Source organism: Phalacrocorax aristotelis, chromosome 4, assembly GCF_949628215.1.
Source record: "Phalacrocorax aristotelis chromosome 4, bGulAri2.1, whole genome shotgun sequence".
Classification (NCBI taxonomy): domain Eukaryota; kingdom Metazoa; phylum Chordata; class Aves; order Suliformes; family Phalacrocoracidae; genus Phalacrocorax; species Phalacrocorax aristotelis.
This window is the reverse complement of record NC_134279.1, coordinates 43,290,336-43,310,752: the sequence shown is the minus strand read 5'-3', so window position 1 is coordinate 43,310,752 and position 20,417 is coordinate 43,290,336. Positions and strand designations below refer to the sequence as shown.

The window sequence follows — 20,417 nt, the reverse complement described above, 5'->3', positions numbered from 1 at the left end:
AGGGGCAGCCAATCCTAAAAGAGGAGCTCGGCAATTAGCAGGGCGAACATCAAAAAGTTTTATTGCGGAGGGCGGCGGGCCCCGCCTCCGCCGCCAGCCATTGGCGGCCGCCGCTTCTGACGACATATATTAACCCGAGCGGCCCTAAACATGTAGCTGTACATGGAGATCGCGCCGGGCAGCCCTGCCAGTGCCCCGCGCCGCGCCGAGCCCCGCCGCCGCCGCCCGCCGCCGCCCGCCGCCCCCGCCGCGCCCGGGCGAGCGGCGCGGATGCCCCAGAGGAGCGCCGGGGCGCTGACCCCCGCGGCGCGGCGGGCAGGGATGCTTGCGGCCGCCCGGCACTGACGGCCCCCCCCGCCGCCGCCGCCGCCGCCCGCCCGCCCGCCCCGAGCCGGGGGCGCATGGAGGGGGGCCGCGTGTAAGTACCACCCGGCCGGGCCGCGGCGGACTTGGCGAGAGCGGAGGGAAGCAAGAGGCGAGGAAGACCCCGGGCTGGGAAGCCAAGCCATTTTGTTTTGGTCGACTTCTCTCCATAGCTTTTTTTTTTTTTTTTTTTTTTTCCTGTGCGCGCTTCCTCGAAGACCCGGCCCCGGGCGAGGAGGAGGAGGAGGAGGAGGTGGAGGCACAACGCATGAGCGGCGGCGGCGGCGCCTGGGGAGGGGGGATCGCTCGGGCACCCGCGGGGACTCTGCAGCAGCGCCCTATGGAGAGGCAGCGGGCAGCGGGGCAGTGCTGAGGGGTGAGCGGCGGGGAGCATCTCCCGCCGGTGCGGCGGGGGGTGGGGGGCGGGCGGGGAGGGGAAACCTTTGTTTTGGGGCCCGGGGGGGCGGGGTGGGGTGCGCTAGGGAGCGGGGATGAGTCTAGTGGGCGGCTTCCCCCACCACCCGGTGGTGCACCATGAGGGCTACCCTTTCGCCGCCGCCGCCGCTGCCGCCGCCGCCGCCGCCACCCGCTGCGGCCACGAGGAGAACCCCTACTTCCACGGCTGGCTCATCAGCAGCCACCCGGAGATGTCACCCCCCGACTACAGCATGGCTCTGTCCTACAGCCCCGAGTACGCCAACGGGGCGCCGGGCATGGACCACTCCCATTACGGGGGGGTGCCGCCCGGGAACGGCCCGCCCGGGCTCGGGGGGCCCCGGCCGGTGAAGCGCAGGGGCACGGCGAACCGCAAGGAGCGGCGCAGGACTCAGAGCATCAACAGCGCCTTCGCGGAGCTGCGGGAGTGCATCCCCAACGTGCCCGCCGACACCAAGCTCTCCAAGATCAAAACCCTCCGCCTGGCCACCAGCTACATCGCCTACCTCATGGACCTGCTGGCCAAGGATGACCAGAACGGGGAGGCGGAGGCCTTCAAGGCAGAGATCAAGAAGACAGACGTGAAGGAGGAGAAGAGGAAGAAAGAGCTGGTCAGTGCTCCGGGACGGGGCGGGACGGGACGGGACAGGATGGGGCGGGGGGGCCGCGGAGAGGAGGCTGCTCGGCTGCCCGCCGGCGCCCCTTCCCCGCGCACCCGGTGATGTCCACGGGGGACACCTCGGTCCCGCCCGCCCCTGGACATGGCCGGGAGCGGGGCAGGGGACAGCCCCTCGCGGAGCGCCCGGATCCGGCCCGGCGGCCGCTGGCAGCCGCGGGGGGAACGCCGCGACAGCGGGGCCCTCCGGCGGGGGTCCGTTCCCGGGCTTGGGCTCGTCCCGGATCCCAAACCGTAATCCCGCCAGAGGCAAGCCTCCGCTCTCTTCGGTAAAAGGCTGGAGGCGCGATTACCTGCTAAGCCCAGCCCGGCTTCCAAGCCAGGGCAAGCAATAGGTTCGCAGCGCGGGGCTTTCCCGCCCGTGCGCTCTGCGCTTGAACTTTTTTGACTTTTAACGGGAAGAAGAGTCGGCTTCGGCGAGGCAGCGCAAGCCCACTCTCGTGTAGGCCCCGCGGCACGCTCGGGCGCTAATTCTCGCAGATTTCGGTGGCCGCAGGCCCGACGTTTAGCCACGATCCGTGCCCGCGCCCACAGCCCTCCCGCAGCCCGGGAGGGGACGGGCGGTTTAGCCCGGACCGTATGGGAATGCCCATCTCCCCGCAGAAGGCTGGCGCAGCTCAGCCTCCAGCCCTCTCCCCCTGCCTCCGAACCCCGCAGGCGGGCCGCGGAAGGGCCGCGGTGGCGGCGCGGAGCCGGCCTCCACCTCCGCTGGGGACCGCGGGCGGCCGCGCACGACGGCGGGGCCGCTCCCATGGGCGGCGGCTTCGCCCGCGGCGAGACCCCGCTGGAGGCCGTCCCGCTTTGTCCCCTGCAGCCCGGAGGCCGCGGCAGGAGTCCCCGTCTCCTCATAGTTTTCCCTCTCAGAGCAGGGCAGAGGCGACCTAGAAAGGGGAGGAATATCTCTAACCTTTTTTTTCCTCTCTCTCCACCCCCCCCCCCCCCCGCTTATTTCTGTTTCTCTCTTTCTCTCCCTTCGCATCCTGTCTCCCCAGAACGAAATCTTGAAAAGCACAGTTAGCAGCAACGATAAGAAAACCAAAGGGAGGACTGGCTGGCCGCAGCATGTCTGGGCTTTGGAGCTCAAGCAGTGAGCACGGCAGGACTGGAGGAGCCATCCTCTTAGTTTCGGTAGCGAGCTCTCCTCTGAGGACTCTTGGTATTTGGAATCGTCCGGTTTATTTATGTGCAATTTCTCCCCCAACCCCCCCAAAATGTGGATATTTGAAGGAGAGGGAAAAAGCATTCCATAGATGAAGAGGAAACTCCAGCTTGGTAAGGGGTAATGTCTCTAATAGTTTCGTGAATGTTATTTGCTCTGTATAAAACACACGGGAAAACAGAACCATAGAAAAGGAGAAAAAAAAAAAAGAAAAAAAATCCCTCCCTGGCATTAGTGTGTATGTGAAGTGTATCTTTAATACTTGGCCTTTTGGATATAAATATTCATGGGATTATAAAGTTATATTTCAACAGAAGCAGTTGCACCAATGTTTCGGTTGACTCGGTATTTAGTGTTGTAATTTTGTTGTGGTCGTTCAGTATTTGAAGATGTTTTCAACAGTTATTGGTTATGTGCACTTCCGTCCGTAAGGGAAAAAGTGGAATCTAATTAATATTGAAGGTGTAAACGTTGTAAGTACTCAATAAACCACTGTGTGTGTTTTTTACAAAACCAAAAAAAAAAAAAAAGAAAAAGGAAAAAAGAAAACCCAAATCTTTTTATGTTTTATACCTCAAAATGTTTTGAATAACAGCGTTGTTTATGGCTTTTTTTTTTCATAATATTTAAAATATTCGGAAGTAAACTAAATTATAAAGATGGCTCCTAAGTTTATTTTTAAACAAGTGACTGAGTGAAAGGAGGGGTAGAGGGAGGGATCTCGCCAGCCCCGTGAGTGTTGAACAGAAACCGGCAGTTCAGCTGAACAGGAATTCCTTGTGGTGGTGTTCTCCATGCAGGAGACCTACTGCTAACGGGAAACGGACAAGGGTGCAAACCCCGGGCGGGTCAGAACTGGCGGAGGCGGGCGGGTGTCTTGGCCCGGCGGCGGCGGTGCCAGGCGCTGCCGGGGCCGGGCCCGGAGCGGGGCCGCGCGGCGGGGGCGGCTTCCCCGGCGGAGGGGTGCCGGGGGCAGGCGAGAGAGGCCGGGGGGCTTTGCTCGGAGTGGTCATGTAGCAGGTAATTTTATGTCAAGGAAGAGAGAGCGAACAAGGCAAGGGATTTGCAGGGGGGGCGGGGGGGGGGGGGGGGGGCGGTATGTAAGATTTACAATGAGCTACGGTGAACTTAATATTAACTTTGTGGTTCCCAAAACTCTCCCGGGTTGCACGTCTCCAGTCCGCCACAGCGAGCATTTTTTTTTTTAAAACCTTTTTTTTTCTGACTGCAAACTGCAGCGGTCTGTGCTCTGGCTCCTTTTAGTACGTCCATCTGCTTCCCCAGTATGATCTCCTCTCTTCCCTTAGATCCGCGCAGTTATCTCCCGCCCTGTCCGCCGACTCATTTCCCAGGGTCCCGGAGCCAGGCCGGTGGCTTTTCTGCTCCCTGGTGCCGGGGCGAGCTGCAGACATTCAACGCTGGGAAATGCGTGGCATCCCTCTGTATCGTAGGCAGGCAAGGCAAAATAAAATAAATAAATAAATAACGCTTCCTACGTAAAGAAGCTGCTCTAGGTATTTTTGGCAATTCCCGGTTAAGCGCAAGGTTTTCCACGTTTTCCATAATAAAATTCGGGTTCGTATTTTAAACCCTTACTTAAACTATCTCAACTTAAACCAAGCTGGCTCTCTCTCCAGGTCCAGGGCTGCATACCTGCCTGCCTTCCCCTGCCGCCGCGCCTAAGGAAGTGGCTCCCGACGGGACCCGGCACTAAGCGTAGGTAGATGTGCAATTGCCCATAAAAAGATAAGGGAGCCCCCGCGCCGTTTCGCCGCCCCTGCTGACAGTGGGGAGGTTGCGGGGTTACAACAACCAGACAAAAGTGATGTGCCCTCCCTCCCGTCGGGTCAGGCAGCCCGGCTCTGCGCTCCGGCGTGGGTCTGTGTTTACAGACACTTGCCTTTGTTTACAACACTTGGAGAGGAGAATCTCCCTCCTTGTTTGCTTTTCCTTGCCTGTTAGTTGCCCAGCTGATAAACCGGAGCATCTCGCACTCCCCCCACCCCTTCCAAACATTCTTTTTTTTTTTTTTGAGAAAAAAAAAAAAGTGGGGGGGGTGGCTGCGAGGGCTGTCGTGCGTCAGGTCCCGGCTCCCGACAGATGCTGTGTCTTCCCTTGACCGAGTCGCCGGGCTGCATCTACCCCGGGTGAATGTGCGGCGGGGCCGGGGCGGGGGGAGCGGCGGGTGGCCCTGCCGCCTAGAGAATCGCCTCTCGGATATTTCCCCATCAATAATTTTCTATTTTTTGAAACGTTAATTTCTCAGAACCGGGAACTCCTCTGGATCCGCTAAGGACGATCTCTTTTAATTGCTCGCTAATGAGGATGTTGCCATTTTCTCAGGAGCAGTCATTCCTGCAGCTAAATCACAAGAGCCCTAGACAGGCCGGAGCCGACAAAAATGTAGGTTTTGACGTAAAAAGCTAAATGGGGAAGCAGAAGGTAAATTGATGGTAGAAGGGGATGTCAGTGCCCCGGCCCCAGCTCTCCGCCGGCAGAGCCGGGGCCTGATAACAGCGGAGCGCTGCGTCCGCACCCTGCCCGCACCCGGGGCCGCCACCGCCCCGGCCTCCTCGGGGCCACAGAAAACATTTTGGGGAGCTTTTTCAGAGGTGAAAGGCACGCAGGAGGAGGAACGGCAGCCTGTCCCCCTCTGCAGCATCTCCCCGCGCTGTGCGACGGGGGGAAGAAGAAAGAGAGGAGGGCGGCGGGGTCGTTGAAGCCACGTCCCCGCAGACGGGCGCATGTCCCCAGTTTATTCCTATTTTAGCCGCTCACCTCGTCTCATGGCTGGCGGAGTGAGGATCTCTGCTCTGGCCTCCAGAGGAAATAACATTTTAAATTTTTTGGCTTCCCCTTGAAGAGAAACGGCACCAAGCCTCCCCGGGGGGGCGTCCCTCCTTCCCTGCCCTCCCAGGACGCGTCTCCTCGGCTCCCCGGGGTGCGGGCCCGGAACACCCCGGCCGCTCCCCGCAGGGAGGCCAGGACCTCCCCGCCGGCGGCGGCGTGGCCCCGGCGGCCCCGAGGGCGCCCCGTTTAGGCGGGTAGCAGCGGGGGGTTTTAGAGCTCGGCCGGGTTCTGGGGAGCGGGGAGGCAGCGAGGGGCCGGGCCGCTGCCCCGCCGCCGGCAGCGAGCCCGGCACGGTGGCTGTACGGTGTTTTGGGGGGCTCCCTGCGGCGCGCGGGACGCCGGCGGGACACCCAGCCCTGCCCCTGCTTTTGGGGTCGTTCTACGTGCCCTCGTTGCTATCAGACGTGCGCGGCGTGCCTGCATTCCTGCAGACGAGGAAGATAAACTGTGGTGGGCCTTTTTTTTCTTCTTTTTGCTTTGTGTTGTGGGCCTTTTTTCAGCCCCTCGTTCCCAGGAGCTCTTCTCTGCCTCAAAAGATTATTGCAGTAATTAGTGTTAATTTGCTATCGTTGTCAAAGAGGTGTAACAGGCCTACCCGGCCAAGCCGCAGACACCCCTAGAACAAGCGCCGAGACATCCGCGGGCAACTGTAAGGACATAAACACGGCCAGGGGATGCCATGAGCCTGAAAGGTGGGCGGGGAGGGGGGGGGGAGAAGGTTAATTATAAAACCTCTAAGCAAAATACCCTCCTTTTGCGCTTGGAAACTTAACCGTAATCCTCCTTTTTTCACACGTACTCGCCCAGCGACTCACAAATACACCCAGAAGAAACCTCCAAGTAGCGATGGGAAGGAAACGCATTCCGCACGCCTGCAGGCATAATCCCCTCTGCTGTAACGAGGGGCTTATCAATGTTTTATATATTTTTAATTTGGGATTTTTTTTTTGCGGGCCATGAAATATGTGCCTTTGCAAACGAGCTCCGATCTTTTCTATTTCTAATTGGCCAATTACTGTTCAGCTGCTTCAGCTCGTCCCGTACAATGGAGATTAAAGCAGAGCTGTTATCTGAATTATATATTCACATAAATTCTAGCAAAGCCGGGCGATGCGCGGGGCCAGTGCCTCTCTGGGAATCTCTGTGCCACCCTCTCTGCCTTCCAAACCAGCGTGGTGTGTCTTCCCCTCTTCCCCAGCTCTCCCCCCCCCCCCCCCCCCCCCCCATTTTCCTCTAAAAATGTCGTTGCTTTGATGATCCGATTGTAGAGCATTGATTACAAATTTATTCTCAGACACTATATAAGTCTTTATATCTGCTATTAGAGACATCTGGGAATGATTAGAGCCCTCCCTCCCCCGGCTCTGCTCCCTCTATCTTGCAGCGAGGAGCGAGAGACATGTTGACGTCAGATCAGACGGCTAGGAGCCATCCTGCTCTCCACTTGGGTGTAATCACGGCGGCGCTTTCCAAGCCCCGGCCGCGGCCGCCAGCTGGGATGCGGGTGCAGCGGGACCCGGCCCTCCCGCCCCCAGGGCTCCTCGGCACAGCTCGGTTTTGAGCCCCCGGAGGCTCCGGCTCTTCTGGAGTTTGCTGCCGAGGTTGTTTGTTTATTTGGCTGTTTGGGACTTTCAGAAAGCAAAAGCAGTGCCTTCCGCATGCGGTGCTTCCCGCTCCCGCCCAGCCCCCGGCCCAGCGCTTGCTTTATCTCAGCCCGATTTCTCCCTGCGCATTCGCTCACAGCGCTGTCTTCCAAAATAAATACCGAGCCAGGCAGATTTCCACCTTATGTCTTAGCAGGGAGAAATTAGCCGAGCAAAGTGCAGTGCTTACATGCGGGCAATCGCAGGCGCGCTGACACCCCGCTATCCAAAGTGGTAGTCAGGTTTACAACGAGCCGGGAGAGCTGGAGGCTGCTATAAAACAAGACGATTCCCTACCCAAACGGCAGTGCCGCTGGCCAGGAGATTGCTTTGCACCTGCTATTAAATCCTAATGAATCGCCTCTAATTGAGAGCTGGGGCTGGCTGAGGGTGACTCCGAACAGCCAGCATGGTAGCTCTGCCTCAGCGGCACCCAAGACCGCGTTTGCCACACTTATTTCCACAAGCTTTTTACTTTAAGATTTTGTACGTTTCCTACAACTCGTATTCTCCCCCCCCCCCCCCCCGATGAGATGAAAAATAATAACTGAATAAATACAACTTAAATCTTCGCCGGCTGTTCGCAAAGTCTTGGACGGCTGACACTTGTCCAGCTGTACGTTGCAATCAGTGCTACTACTAGGAAGGGGGTGGATGAGAAAGCAGTCGATCTCGTCTCCAGAGGAAAGAGATAACGTTAGACTATTTGTCTGAAGGATTAAATTCTCGGGGTAAAATACGCTTACGAGGAGGGGGGGAAAAAAAAAAAAGCCCGGCGTGACCCTAAAATTAAATTTAAAATTACGCTTCCATTTCTTTGTTCCAGCAGAATAAAATAAAATAAACCCCCTAAGATACCGCAATGCTCCGCTGTGTCTATCTGTAATCTCGAAAGGAAAAGGAACATTTCCTTTCTGAATCAGTGCAAACGTTATGCTGTGCGCTCGGCTTCCCACCACAGCCACCAACCCCAGGGCTCAGACGGGGCGGGGGGGGGGGGAAGTGAAGAAAAAAGAAAGTAAAAGTAAAGGAAAAACCACCCCCAAACCATCCAACCTTGTGGAACAAACCCGAACCGAAAAAAAAATCCCAGCAAATCCCATCGCTGGGCTTTACAAGAGAGAGCGCTGACTGGTGACGGCCCTTCCGCAGGGCTGCGGCTGTAGCCCCGGCACCTCTCCCCGGGGACCCCCCGGCCCAGAGGCTGCAGCCGCCTCCCCGGGGGGCGGAGGGGGGCGGTCCGGGCTCCGCGGGCCCACAGGGGAAGGGCAGAGGGGTCCGCAGCCCCGCCGGTCCCGGGGCCAGGTACGGCTGTGGCGGGAGCCGGCTTTGGGGAACAGCAGTAATATATTAGCGAAACAATGGCGATCAGCGCGCCCGCATCCCCGAGCCGTTTATTTGTTAACCGTGGGGGCTGTTCAAAGCAGGAACGAGCCCCTGCGTGGCCCAAAGTACTCGGGAGAAAAATGTAAAATTATATTTTAATGTATAGCAGTAATGTCGTTTTCCTGGCCACGTATATTGAACAAACATGTGGGGATAATAGAGAGGACGATTCTCCTATAGGGGTCTCTATTTGCATGCCATATGTGGCTATAGGCTGAAACAGCTGCGTATAATGAACTTTTTAAAAAGCTAAATACGCATGCAAACCCATAGCAGTTTTCTAAAACTGGCCTAAAAGACAATGAAGTGTCCTGCCAGAAAATACAAGAGGCGGAAGAGATTAAAAATAATAATAATAACAGCAACATTAGCTCTCCCACCCCCCGCCCCAACCAAGCCTCAAACCTTCCCGTTTTGCCGGGAGCCCTGCCCGAAGGAGGACCCCGGCAGCTTGGGGGGGAGGGGGGGGGCTGCGGGGCCCCGGGGACGCCCGGGGGTCGAGCAGCGACGCGGCGGGGGGGGAACGGACGGACGGAGGGGGGACCGGGGCGGTTGGCCGGGGCGAGCCGAAGCGCACCGCCCGGCCTTGACTGCCTCTCTCCCAAATCTGGTTTTCATAGAGCCGCGCAGTAATTACCTAAAGCCATAACTGTCTCCGAAATTATTCATTAAAGTCATTCTCGGGAATCTCGCGGCGCTAGCGCTTACATTTATGGCCTTTGCGCCATCCGAGCATGACATCGCCTCTCGCCCCGCTTCCTCGGCGGCCGGGTTTTTAACGTTGTGGAGGGGAAGGGGGGTGTGTGGGGGGGGTGCTCTCTCTTGCCTTCCCCTCGGTGTTCGCCGGGGATTCAGGTTGCTTTCCCCCTTTTGGCGAAGGAGCGCGATGCAACCCGGCAGACACCTTGGGAGAGAGGAGGGTATTTTGGGGAGTTGCAGTGTTGTGCGGAAGATCATGTCTGTGCCCTGTGGTGCTGTCAGCGGTGACAGATCCCAGATGCAGCCGCTACTGTATGGCAGATTGAGTTTCTCAGCAGAAAACTCTCTCCCTCCCTCCCAAACGTCTTCAAAAACCTTCTCCAGATACTGAGGGTCACTTCGGCTCAAACGGCGAGAGAAAGGGGGGGGAAGACTTTCCCTCTTCCCCTCCCTCTCTCTTCCTCCCGCCGGATCTCTCGGAGGTGCGGGGCGGGGGGGGCGCCATGACCGGGTCCTTCCCCACCCGGGGGGCCCAGGCCCCCCCTCTTGCCCCCGGCCCGCTGCGAGTACGCCGCCGAGCACGGGGAGCCCTGTCCAGGTAAGCGGGGGGCGCCGGCGAGCGGGGCTAAGGCTGGGGTGGTCCTCGGGGCCCGTCCCCCCTCCCTCGGCCGGGTCTCGCTGCCTGGCGACTGGCCGGGAGGTGGGTGGTGGTGCCCGGAGTTGGGTGGCGAGGGGGGTCCCCCTGCAAGACGAGAAGGGGCGTCGGGGGACGCGGTGTGACACCCCGCCCTGCCTCGCCGGCCACGGCAGGAGGCAGTATCTGGAAGCCGGGTCCGCCCAAAGCCCCCGGCCCGACGGGGCTCGAGCTCCCGGGGCGGGGGCGGGGCGGCAGTAACGGAGCGGGAGTGAAATCGGGGACTTTAAAGGGAGACCGGGGACGGGAGGGAGAGCGGGCGGGGGAGGTAAGGGCAGCCGGCGAGCGCTAGGCACAGACCCTGCCGGGAGCGGGGCGGACGGGCGGCCTGCGGACCCGTGGGCGCCACTTCCAGCACCAGCAGCTTTCCACCCCGCCCCGAGAAGCGGCGGGGATCGAGACCCCCCTCCCTCGGCTTCTCCTCGCCTCTGCAAGTAAACGGCAAGAAGCACTGGGCTTAACAGCACCGGGAAACTCAGCCCCCTCTTCGGGACATACAGAGCGTATCGACCCTCCCGTCCTTCCCCTGCCACCCCGGAAAATACTGGCGTCCCCCGAGTGCCGAAATCAGAGGCCAAGAGGGTGGGGTGTCTCCTCCTGGAGCCCTTCTCCTCTCCGCGCAAGTAGGTGATGCTTAAGAGCTTGGTGCGGGCTGTAGCCGTGGCGCCCTCTCCCCCCCACCTTAGAGGAGCAATGCACATGTAATCTGCCCGGCACCAGAGAGGTCTCCCGCCGGTGGGCGAACCCCCGAACCCTCCCGCACGGCGGCGGGGAGGCCCGCTGCTCCCGCCGAGCGGGCGGCCGTGACAGCCCTGGGCTCGGGGGTCACCCCCGAGCGGAGCGCCCCGCACCTCATCCCTGTCACTTTTTTCCTCTGGATGGAAACAACCTGATTTTGCTCATGCCTCTTGGAAATGCTTCCTACTAACTCCGCTCTCGGTCTTTCCTTCCCCAGATGAATTGAAAAGCTTTAATTCAACCGATTGCCCAGCCCCCTCCCCTCTCCCTGTCTTTTTTTTTTAAAAAAAAAAAAAAAGCTTTTGCCTTTAGCAGAAGTATAATTGTGACCCTGCCTGATCCAGAGAGCCTCCTGTTGGGAGCAGTTAGCTGTGGTTGCATTAGGCCAAAGGACCTCCCAAGTGGCGGTGGCCTGGGTGTCATAGGAAGGGACTCTGCACATTGTCCATTCTTTCTCATCAAAGTCCCAGGCACTGTGGAGCCAACAGTTTGGTGGAGCAGGAAAATAGTAAACAAGCCTCCCCACTCCCTTCCCAAACCAGCAGCCCCGTGATCTTCCTGGGACGCAGAAAAGGGAACAAACTTTTTCATAACTTTAGCTCTACGGTGTGATTTACATTTCCGGCTGCTCTGTCAGAGGGGCAGTAATTTACAGCCTGATAAAAACCACTTTTACAACACCAGAACATGCTCAAGTGGTGTCTTACTATGCAAAAAGATTTTAAAAGAGGACACACGCAAGAAAAAGTTAGTTTCTCTGCCTTTTTCCACCATGGCTTTCTGAAAAGAGAAATGGCTTGAAAATGCAGTGTAGGAAGAAAAAAAAAAAAGTAGATGCAGGCTGAAGAACACGGGGATGAAATCAGTCCTGGGCTTTTGTTTTTACGGTGTATATTATATGTACACGTTTCTCCTACTTCTGCAAGGCTTTCGCTTTATGGATACTTCTATTTTCATGCTCTCGGGCCAAATCCCCCTTGCCTTGCCCAAGGCACTGCTTTCATTTGGGCGTGGATCTATTGTGTTTAAACAATTTCTTTTCTTCAATAACTCATTTCTTCTCCGGAGTCTCCAATCGAGTAGGTCTGGTGGCGTTTATGAAAGGGGAAAGCATCTTTTATTCAGTTCTAATTTCTCTAATCTGATATGGAAAGATCTTCCAAATACCGGGATAATAGAGTTACTCCTTCTCGAGGACCATCCAGTTTGTTCCAGCCAGGATCCGCCGCCGGGGCAGGGCAGAGCGGCTCTGGAAGCTAATGTACAACATCCCTATCCGGGTAGAGACGATAAAGTTTAGTAAATTACAAATATGTGAATTTGGCAAACAGTTAAGGATTAAAATGATCAAACGATTAAAAAAAAAAAAAAAAGAGCAATGAATAAACCACATGTAGCAGTTGCCGCTTTCATGACTTCGGTAATTATTTACACCTGAATCATAGTTTACTCCGGCCACGGTTTCAAAAGTAAACCTTTAAAGAATTTAATTATTTCCAGTTTTCGGCAATAGAGATGGGGGAAAAAAAAGTGTAGGGTAGCGAGTAAATGCTGTCTCCCGAGCTCTCATAAAAGGCTTTACGTGCATTTCCATCCCGAAGATACAAGCGGCCCCTCCGCATCCCCCCCCCCCCTTCCCCGACACTCATGGGCGCGCACCGTCGTCTGGGCGCGCATTTAATGGCCTAATGAGAGGGTGCTGAGGGGGCTGCATACGCATATACACACGCACGCGTATACGCGCCTGTGTGTGCGTTCAGTCGAGGCATGATATGGAAGCGTGTGTGGATGGGCTCCCCGGCTCCTTCCTTCAGCTCTGTAATAGCTCTGTTATTTTTACTAAACGATCAGGATGGCGCTCCGTGACCCCTCGTCATTTAAAACCATTTTCTATCGTTGCACGTGTGCCTGGGGAGGGGGCTGGGGGGGGTTGGGGGGAATCGACAAGTCATTGAGAATAACCGGGAAAGCCTGTGATGTATAGCACATTTTATCTTTATTTAGGCAACATGTCGTTCGCAGGATGGCCTGGGTTTCCATGCGCGGTAGGGGCGCGAAGCACATCCATCCTCCGGGAGAGGCAGGGGAGCTCCCGCGGCCGGCGGGAGCAGGGCAGGGGCAGGGCAGCCTCTCCTTCCCCCGTTGCCATTTTCTGCGTGTGATAATTCGGCACCTTCGGGGCGCCGGGGGGTGTTTGGGGTGGGAGAAAAAGAAAAAGAAGCGGCTCGCCGAAGCTCCGAGGCCGCGCTGGCCGTGGCGTGTGCGGGGCTGCACCCGTGGGCTGGTCCCCGCAGGAGCCCGCCTTGCCGTGGGCACTGCAGTGCGCTGCGAGTGCTTTCGGTATTTTATTGCTCCCTCTCCTTAAATCCTCCCCAGTCCCCTCCTGGGGGCTACCTTGGCACCCTTCCCGCGGCCGCGCAGCATCCTCGTGTGCGCTGAACCCTGGGGCCGGGATGGCATCTTTAAAGGGCTCTGAAAGGGGCAGTTTGCCTTTGGAAACCGGGTCGGGCTTGGGTCTGGGGCGGGGGGGGGGGGGAGAAAAACCATGGTTTGGGGGACAGCCTTCCGTACGCGGAGGTCTGTCCCCCTCAGTGAGCCCCGCGGCCGGGCAGGGGGTGCTGGGCTGCTCCCTTGCGGGAGCTCGGAGAACAACCCGCGCAATCTCCGCGCATCTCCCGCCGGGCGGGGAGTCATGGTGGCCGTGGAGCCCGGGTCCGCCCGCCCTGGCCCCCCTGTGCTCTGCCCGGCCGGTGCCTGGAGCGGGGGCGCCTGCGCTCGCCGAGCAGGGGGTGCCGAGGAACAGGAAAGGAAAAAATGCCCTCAGTCACATTTTGTAAACTTTCTGGAGCTTCCCTGGACCAACCAGCAACCTAAAGTGACGAGACCTGTGAGGGGTTTACACGCACCCTCTCTCCACGACCCTGAGTAACGCGCCGCCGGTGCGTTAGGCGCTCGCTATAGGAGTATTTATTTGGACATATGCATGTATATTGGGGCACGGGTAAGAGAGCTCTGCATCGCCTGGGGGTAGGAGCTCAGTCCTCAGGGGTTTGGGTTTTTTGGTGTGGGGGTTTGGTTTTTTTTTTTTTGTGGCTGGCTCCCACTCTGTAAAACAGCTGTTAGGAATGACGTTCCCTGCCGGACAACGGGCTCAGAGCTTTTTGGGGTCCCACCTCCTCTCCTTGGCGGAGGGAAGGGAATATCACACTGGATACACAGAGGCGAGGAGACACATAAACTAACTGTAACTCATTTGCTAGAGGCAAATCACCTCAAGCATGTGCTTAGTCATACTTTTTATTTCTGATGGCCGACCGCCATAATAGATGCCAATACTGTTATATTTATTATGTAATTTGCAACGCCATTACTCGCCCGTCTTTCTTATTTTTGAAAACAAAGGTATTTTTGACCTGTCCAACCCTATGAAGACATACTCTAACCTAAGATAAAAAGGGTGCAGCTTATTAAAGAAAGGCAGCGATAGTTCCCACTGCAGCGTCTCACTGAAAGCGACAAGAAAAGAGACATTCAACCGTGATAAAGTCATATACTGTATTCTGACTGAGTCTAAGCTGTGTAAGCACAGAAGGTGTTTAAAACTTTAACACTGTTATTTCTTTTGCACACATATGGTTTAAAATAGACAAAGCTGTCTTTTTATTTAATTGTCCATACAGAGAAACATATATATATATAACTCCCCCCCGAAGAGAGTTCTGACACCTGTTGTAAGCTCCAAAACAGAAGATCATATTGTAAATGGTTTCTGCATACTTTTTTAAAATGGTAAACATTATTCTCAGACAAAATAGCTGCAGGAGAGTTTTGCTAAGCAAACGTCCTACGAAAATATACTCGAAGCTGAATTAATATCTCGGGACGAAAAAGGTGTAGGATTCACCCCATGTTCCCCAAGCTGGACACCTCCGAGCAGACCTCTGGCAATTTTTCGCTATTTTATTAAATATTGTGGAGACTAGTTTGATGAAGTTGCTCGGGTTGATTTTTACTTGCTGAGGAGCGGGACGAAAAGCGTGATTTTTATCAAAAGGGTTTGCAGGGAGAGTCAGAAAAACCCTGTAATTTTCCCTTCGCCGAAGCAAAGACTGTTTGGGGGCTCTTTGCCCGAGTTATCTGCATTCAGCCCAAGAAGTGCTCGCCTGCTGCTCGGCAGGGCTGCCCTGACAGCCGGCGGCGGACACGCGTGGCGTGGCCGGTGCCCGCGGAGCCTCCGCGCATGTCGGGACGGCGCGGCCCCCCGGCCGGCAGCGCCTGACGGGGGGTGGGGGTTGGGGGAAGGGGGGAAAAAGGGAGGGGGGGGGGGACCGAAGCCGCCCTAACTTTTTTCCCTGCAGATGTTGTCCTGGTATTTAAAGGACTAAATCCCAACTTCCAGGCACACAGCTGGGATATGTTGTATCCTATCAATTCATAACAAGGAGGCATTCTGGAAAGACTCGTAAGGATATTTATTTTAAAATGTGTGCTGAAAAGATATATGCCGGGGGGAGGGGGGACAGGGCTGGGCGTCTCGAGTTTTGTTTCTAAGCCAAAATGGCACAGTTCGAGTTGTGAACAAATGGCTTCCAGAGAAGTTCTTTTCCCCTTCTTTTCCCTGCAAAAAGTTCGTTTGAATTTCCAGCAGTATTAAATGTTAAATAATATTAATACCAAAAAGAATGCTTCGAGGCTTTTTGTATTAATTTTGAAGGGCTGGCACGTGTGGTTCTTCCTTTCCTCCTTTCTTCCTTTCTTCCTTTCTTCCTTTCTTCCTTTCTTCCTTTCTTCCCTTCTCTTTCTTTCTTTCTTTCTTTCTCTTTCTTGCCCTCTCACCACCCCTACCAGTCCCGTCCCTTTCTTTCTTGTTTTTGGAAACCCTTTCTTTCAAACGGACTGTATTCGGGATATTGTTGTTGCGTGTAAAAGAAATAAATAACCCAATAAATAAAGCAGGCTCCTGTTATGACAAGTTCCAAGCCAGAGCAACATTTTACAAGTTAAAAAAGAAGCCCTTGAGGAAAAAAGAAAAAAAAAGGGGGGGTTTAGAAAGGGGTTTAATAGCAGCAGGGCTGTCCGTCTCGGGGTGGGGGCGGCGGGGCAGGGCAGGGCGCACCTTTCCCCCCGCCCCACGGCGGCGGAGCAGCCGGTGCCCCGGCACCCCGGGAAGGAGGGCTCGCGGGATCAGCCCGCTGGGTTTGCCACCGGCAGCCCCTCTGCAGAGCCGGCAGCGCCGGGACGGGCAGCTCGGCGGGGCGCCGCTCTTCCCTCCCCGCCGCTGTGCTCGCTTTCATCGCTGCCAGCGTGATAAAACTCCTGCGAAAACAACGAGGGATCACGGGCAGCTTTCTGTGAGGGCCGGACGCTTGAGCCGGGAGTCATCCCGGAGCCGGGGGACGCTCCGCGGCTCATGCCCGCCGGCCCCTCGCTGCCGCCGGCGGCCCGGGGCAGGTCCCTACCGGGAGCCCTCCTCGCCCCGGGCCCGCACCGCCAGCCCTGAGGCCGGCGGGCTAACCGCGCCGCCCCCCTGCCTCTGGGCGGGTGTTTTCTCCAGAAATCGAGAGGGGGTAAAAAAGGTGTCAGTGAGGGAATTGTGCAGAGCCAAAGCCTGGAGACGGTTTGTTCCCCTGAAGATGCGGGGAGGGGTTTGGCTCGGGGCGGGGGGGGAGGTGGGCGACCCTCAGCCGGGCGCGGAGCGGTGCTGCTGCCTCCCCGGGGCGGGCCGGGAGGAGCCCAGCAGCCCCCCCTCCCACCGGGGACCCCGGCTGGCAGCGGTGCCCACCCCCCCGCCGGCGGGAGCCCCCCGCTCCCCTAATCGCTTGCATGTGCCTGCGCCCTGAGCAGCCCCGCTGCCTCCGAGCCGCGGCAAACACCGTAACAACTCGCGTGTCGTAAATTACAGAGACCTCACCCTGGCAGGGAGATGCCGGGGAGGCGGCCGGTTTGTCTGCAGCCCTGGGAGGCACGGGAGAAAGCGGGCTTGCTGCTTCCCTGATTTCCCTTTCCCCCGTCTCCTCCTCAGCCGCCTCCTCCGCCGAGGGTGATATCGCAAAGTCTCACTGACACGTTTCGGTGGAAGGGAGCCTTTTTGCCTTGCTCCCGCCCCCCCCCTTTTTTTTTTTTTTTAAGCTGTTAACTCCCGTTTATGATCGAAATGTTACTCTGCGCGTTTCTTTTCGTTCTGGCTGCCATTGGTTGGCCTGGGTTTAGTCAGAAAGGAAAAATGCTCGCCACAAATGTAGCTATTGTTTGGCCGGAGGGACGGGGACCGGAGGAGGAGAGCGGAGGGGACGGGAGACCGCGGGTGACAGGGACGGTGGCACCAGCCGTCCCTCTCGCTGGTTCTGCGCTCAAGCCTTTCCCAAAACAGAGCTCCCTCTTCCCCAACCTGCCTGCAGCGGAACGCAGGGGAGCCGGGAGCATGTTATCTCAGGAACATAATACTAATAAATGGGCTCATATGTTGGACATTCCCCTTGCCTGTTTTATAGGGTTTCGCTGGCGGTGCTTAATGGGCTGGGTCACCGGGACTGATGCTAGCGAGGTTATTAGGATTAAGTAACCTAATGAATCGTATGGCCATTAGCGGGCTTTGAAAGAAGGCAGTTTTCCCTGTAACCTGGTCTTCTGCCTCTTAACACGGGCAATTATTTTTAACTGTCCCTCAGTCACAGGTCGGGGGTGGGGGGGAGGGACGCTTGTTTGTCTGTTTGTTTGTTTGTTTGTTTAAGACCACTCTCTGATGCTCAGAAATCGATTTATTCACAGGAGGAGCCTGTCTTTTTTATCTCGGGGTTCCTCGGAACCGCTGGGCGAGTCAGACACCGGGGCTGCTGCCGCCCTGCCCGGTCGATGGGAGGTAAGCGAGCAGTGGAGGGGCCGCCGCCGGTGCCTGTCTTCGCCGCTGGCCGCGGGCACCGCTCGGGCGCGGCTCCGTGAGTACCCGAGGAGGAGTTTTGGGTTTATTTTTTTTTCCCAGAGGAGGGTTTTTCTCTTTGTGCCTTTTGCCCAAGCCAGGTAAGGGATGCGATGTTCCTCTCGGTTCCCTCTCCAGGGGCTCGCCCCTGACCGCCCCCACCCGCCGCCACCCCGGGAACCTATGGATCCTTCTTCCCGGCGGCGGCTTCTCCGAACCGCGCTCCGGTACCGCCACGGGGGCTCGGCGCGACCCGGCCCGGGAGCGGCGCTGGGCGGGCGGGGGAGGCCGGGCAGGGGCAGGGGAAGGGGCAGGAGCAGGAACAGGCCGGCGGCACCGGAGCCTGCGGCAGCACGGGCGGGAGGAGCAGCCTCCAGCGTGCCCGCTCTCCCCGGGGCTGCCGTGCTCGGGGGGAGCGCAGGTTGACAGGAGCGAGCTCTTGCGCCATCCACCGTCTTCTCCGACGGGGAGAAACCAAACCTGGTTTAAATTTTTTTTTTTCCCCCAAACCTCGTTGTTTGCCCCCTCCAGGAGAAGGGAGACTCTGAATGTAGCCTCAACTTACGGGGCCGTAATGGTCACTCGGGGAGGCCGTGTCAGCGGTGTGAGTCTCTGCTTTAATTAGAACAACTGTTAGCAGCTGATTAAATTTGATCAGATCTGAAATATATGTCTCCTATCTGTTTTTCCGGACCGTTCACGCTTAAAAAACAAAACCACCTGAAAATTGGTGTACTGGAGCAAGAGGGTGTTGGGAGAAGAGGAGAAGAGACCGCAGGCGCCTCCGGGAGCGCGGCGGTGCCTGCGGCGCCCAGACAGCTGGGGCGGCGGGGCTGGGAGGGGGTCCCCGGGAAGGACACGGGGGTGTGGGGGCCGCGGCGGCTGGAGGCAGAGCAAGGCCCAGCCTCCGCATCCGAAGCAAAGGAAGCCGGGAAAGCGCCGGCCCGGCGAGGCCAGAGACCCCTCGGCAGAGCTGTCACCGGGCGGCACCTCCCGCTCCTGGCGACGGGGCGGTGGCAGGGTGGCGAGGAAGAACGGGTTGGCGGCAAAACGCCATGTCATGCTTTCCAGCTATAAAAGCTCAGGGTCGAACAGCGAGAGGCACGGCACCTGCCGGGCTGCCTGACCCGCGGCCGCCGGCAAGGGGCTGCTCCTTCGGGGGCCCGGTGGCGGGAGCAGCGCAAGGTGTCCGCCTGCAGAGGGGAGGAAAGCTCCAGCCCGCCTGACTTGGAAAGCCTCCACTTTCCCACAGCTTTTTCAATCCCCAATACTTTTCACACCCTGTTAGTAGTTAATACCGCCGAAACCGCTAAACGCTTCCATGCCTGGAGGTACGCCCCGCCGGGGGCTGCGCCTGCCGGCCCCCAGCCCCGGGGGCAGACCGGCCGCAGCGGCGGGGAGCACCGCCAGCCCCGCGGAAAGGGCTCGTTTCCCTGGTGGAAATTCCTCGGATGCTTCGTGCTTAGGCTAACACGTCGGGCCTGCTTTCTTTGCAGGGGCTTCGGAGGGCAGGGGAGGGGAAAGATTCCCGGGATACCTTTTCGGGAAGAGCTGTGGGATACTGCCGGAGCCGCTCCAGCTCCCTGGGTAATGTTTCAGATGCCAGTCCCTCGGCGCGGAGAGCCAGCTCGGGGTCAGCTATGCGGTCCTGGCTCTGCAGCCAGCACCTCCGGGCGGCGGGAAGAGTCCCGGGGGACGGGGCGGGGGATCAAAAGCAGGCTAGATCTTGCCTCTAGGCACCGGATTCTTTTTTTTTTGGTTTTTTTTGGGTGGGGGTGGGGGGCTGTTTTCGGCGTCTGTGGTCGAGCCCCGCACCCTTCAGCCGCCGCCCGACGCCGGCAGCCGGCACCGCCCCGCCCCGTCCCGGGTCGGGGCCGCCGGTGGGCTTCCGGCGGGCCGGGGCAAGCAGCCGCTCCGCTCCGGCAGAGGAAAAATGCAGCCAGGCCGGGAGCTGCCCTCGCCTTTAGAATGTTCCCGGCCTCACCCCTCAGTCCTCAAGGCCAAGGGCGGGGAAAGGACCGCTCTTCTCCCGAAGCTCGCCGGGACGGTGCGGTAACTGAATGCACGCCGCATCAAAGAGCCGTTCGGGAAATCATTTCCCGTCCTTTTTTCCCCTCTGAAGTAATCGCTGGGAAATTCCGGGTGATATTTTTTGCCACTGCTTTCCAAACCTGCAAACACCGTCCCCAGCAAAACCGGCCGACTGGGGTCTCCCTAGCTGGCAGTAAGAGCAATCCTGCCTCTCCGAGCAGCACAAAACCCATCCAGAAGGCCTGATCCTGCAACGTCTGACGGGCAGGCCAGCTGTGCCCAGCCTTTGAGGCAGTGGGACTTGTAGGTTGGCATTCAGAGCCTCAAGGGTATTGTTCGGCGGGTTTGACCCCCCAAAACAAGGGACTTGTCCCCGGCGCAAAGCGAGAGCATCCCTGGAGCCCAGATCTACCGTGCTCCCCATCAGCCCTCCCCGTCCCGCAGGTACACCCAGGGATGCGTCTGTCCTTGCACCCCGCAGCTCACCAGCAGTCCTTCTTTTGCAGAAACTCTGGGGAAGGCCAAAACACCAGGTCGGTGGACACGAAGTGTGCAGGATGCACCCGTAGGTACTCCATCCCCAGCCTTCCGGTGAGCTGTCCTAGCGCTGTGAACGTCGCAGCATCCCTCAGCTCCGCGGCTGCTCTCCGTTCAAAACCCTTTAAAACCTTGTGGCGGGGAAGGGAATTCCGCCAGTCATATGCACTTGGCGGGACACTCTTGCCCCGATTTGTCTTTCCCCATAGCCCTGGGGAAATAGTCCGCAGGCCGGCTGCTCTGTGCGCCCCGCGGGGGGAAACTACGGGTGGGCTGCCAGGACGGCTCCC

The 20,417-nt window shown here is 58.0% G+C and overlaps 1 protein-coding gene and 3 long non-coding RNA genes across 4 annotated transcripts; 3 read left to right on the top strand and 1 right to left on the bottom strand.

Annotated features, from left to right (window-relative positions):
- LOC142056417 (uncharacterized) lies at nt 1-7,989 on the top strand. Its single transcript, XR_012660326.1, has 2 exons — nt 1-739; nt 4,271-7,989. It is a non-coding gene; the product is annotated as an uncharacterized LOC142056417 (long non-coding RNA).
- On the top strand, nt 817-3,297 carry HAND2 (heart and neural crest derivatives expressed 2). The gene is made up of 2 exons (XM_075091143.1): nt 817-1,409; nt 2,467-3,297. The coding sequence occupies exons 1-2, from the start codon at nt 855-857 to the stop codon at nt 2,563-2,565; spliced, it is 654 nt and encodes a 217-aa protein (XP_074947244.1). The 5' UTR covers nt 817-854; the 3' UTR covers nt 2,566-3,297.
- On the bottom strand, nt 3,096-9,434 carry LOC142056420 (uncharacterized). The gene is made up of 2 exons (XR_012660328.1): nt 9,221-9,434; nt 3,096-4,073 (listed from the first exon to the last, which is right to left on the bottom strand). It is a non-coding gene; the product is annotated as an uncharacterized LOC142056420 (long non-coding RNA).
- LOC142056419 (uncharacterized) lies at nt 9,413-18,345 on the top strand. The gene is made up of 3 exons (XR_012660327.1): nt 9,413-9,809; nt 17,412-17,502; nt 17,661-18,345. It is a non-coding gene; the product is annotated as an uncharacterized LOC142056419 (long non-coding RNA).
- The last annotated feature ends 2,072 nt before the right edge of the window (nt 18,346-20,417 follow it).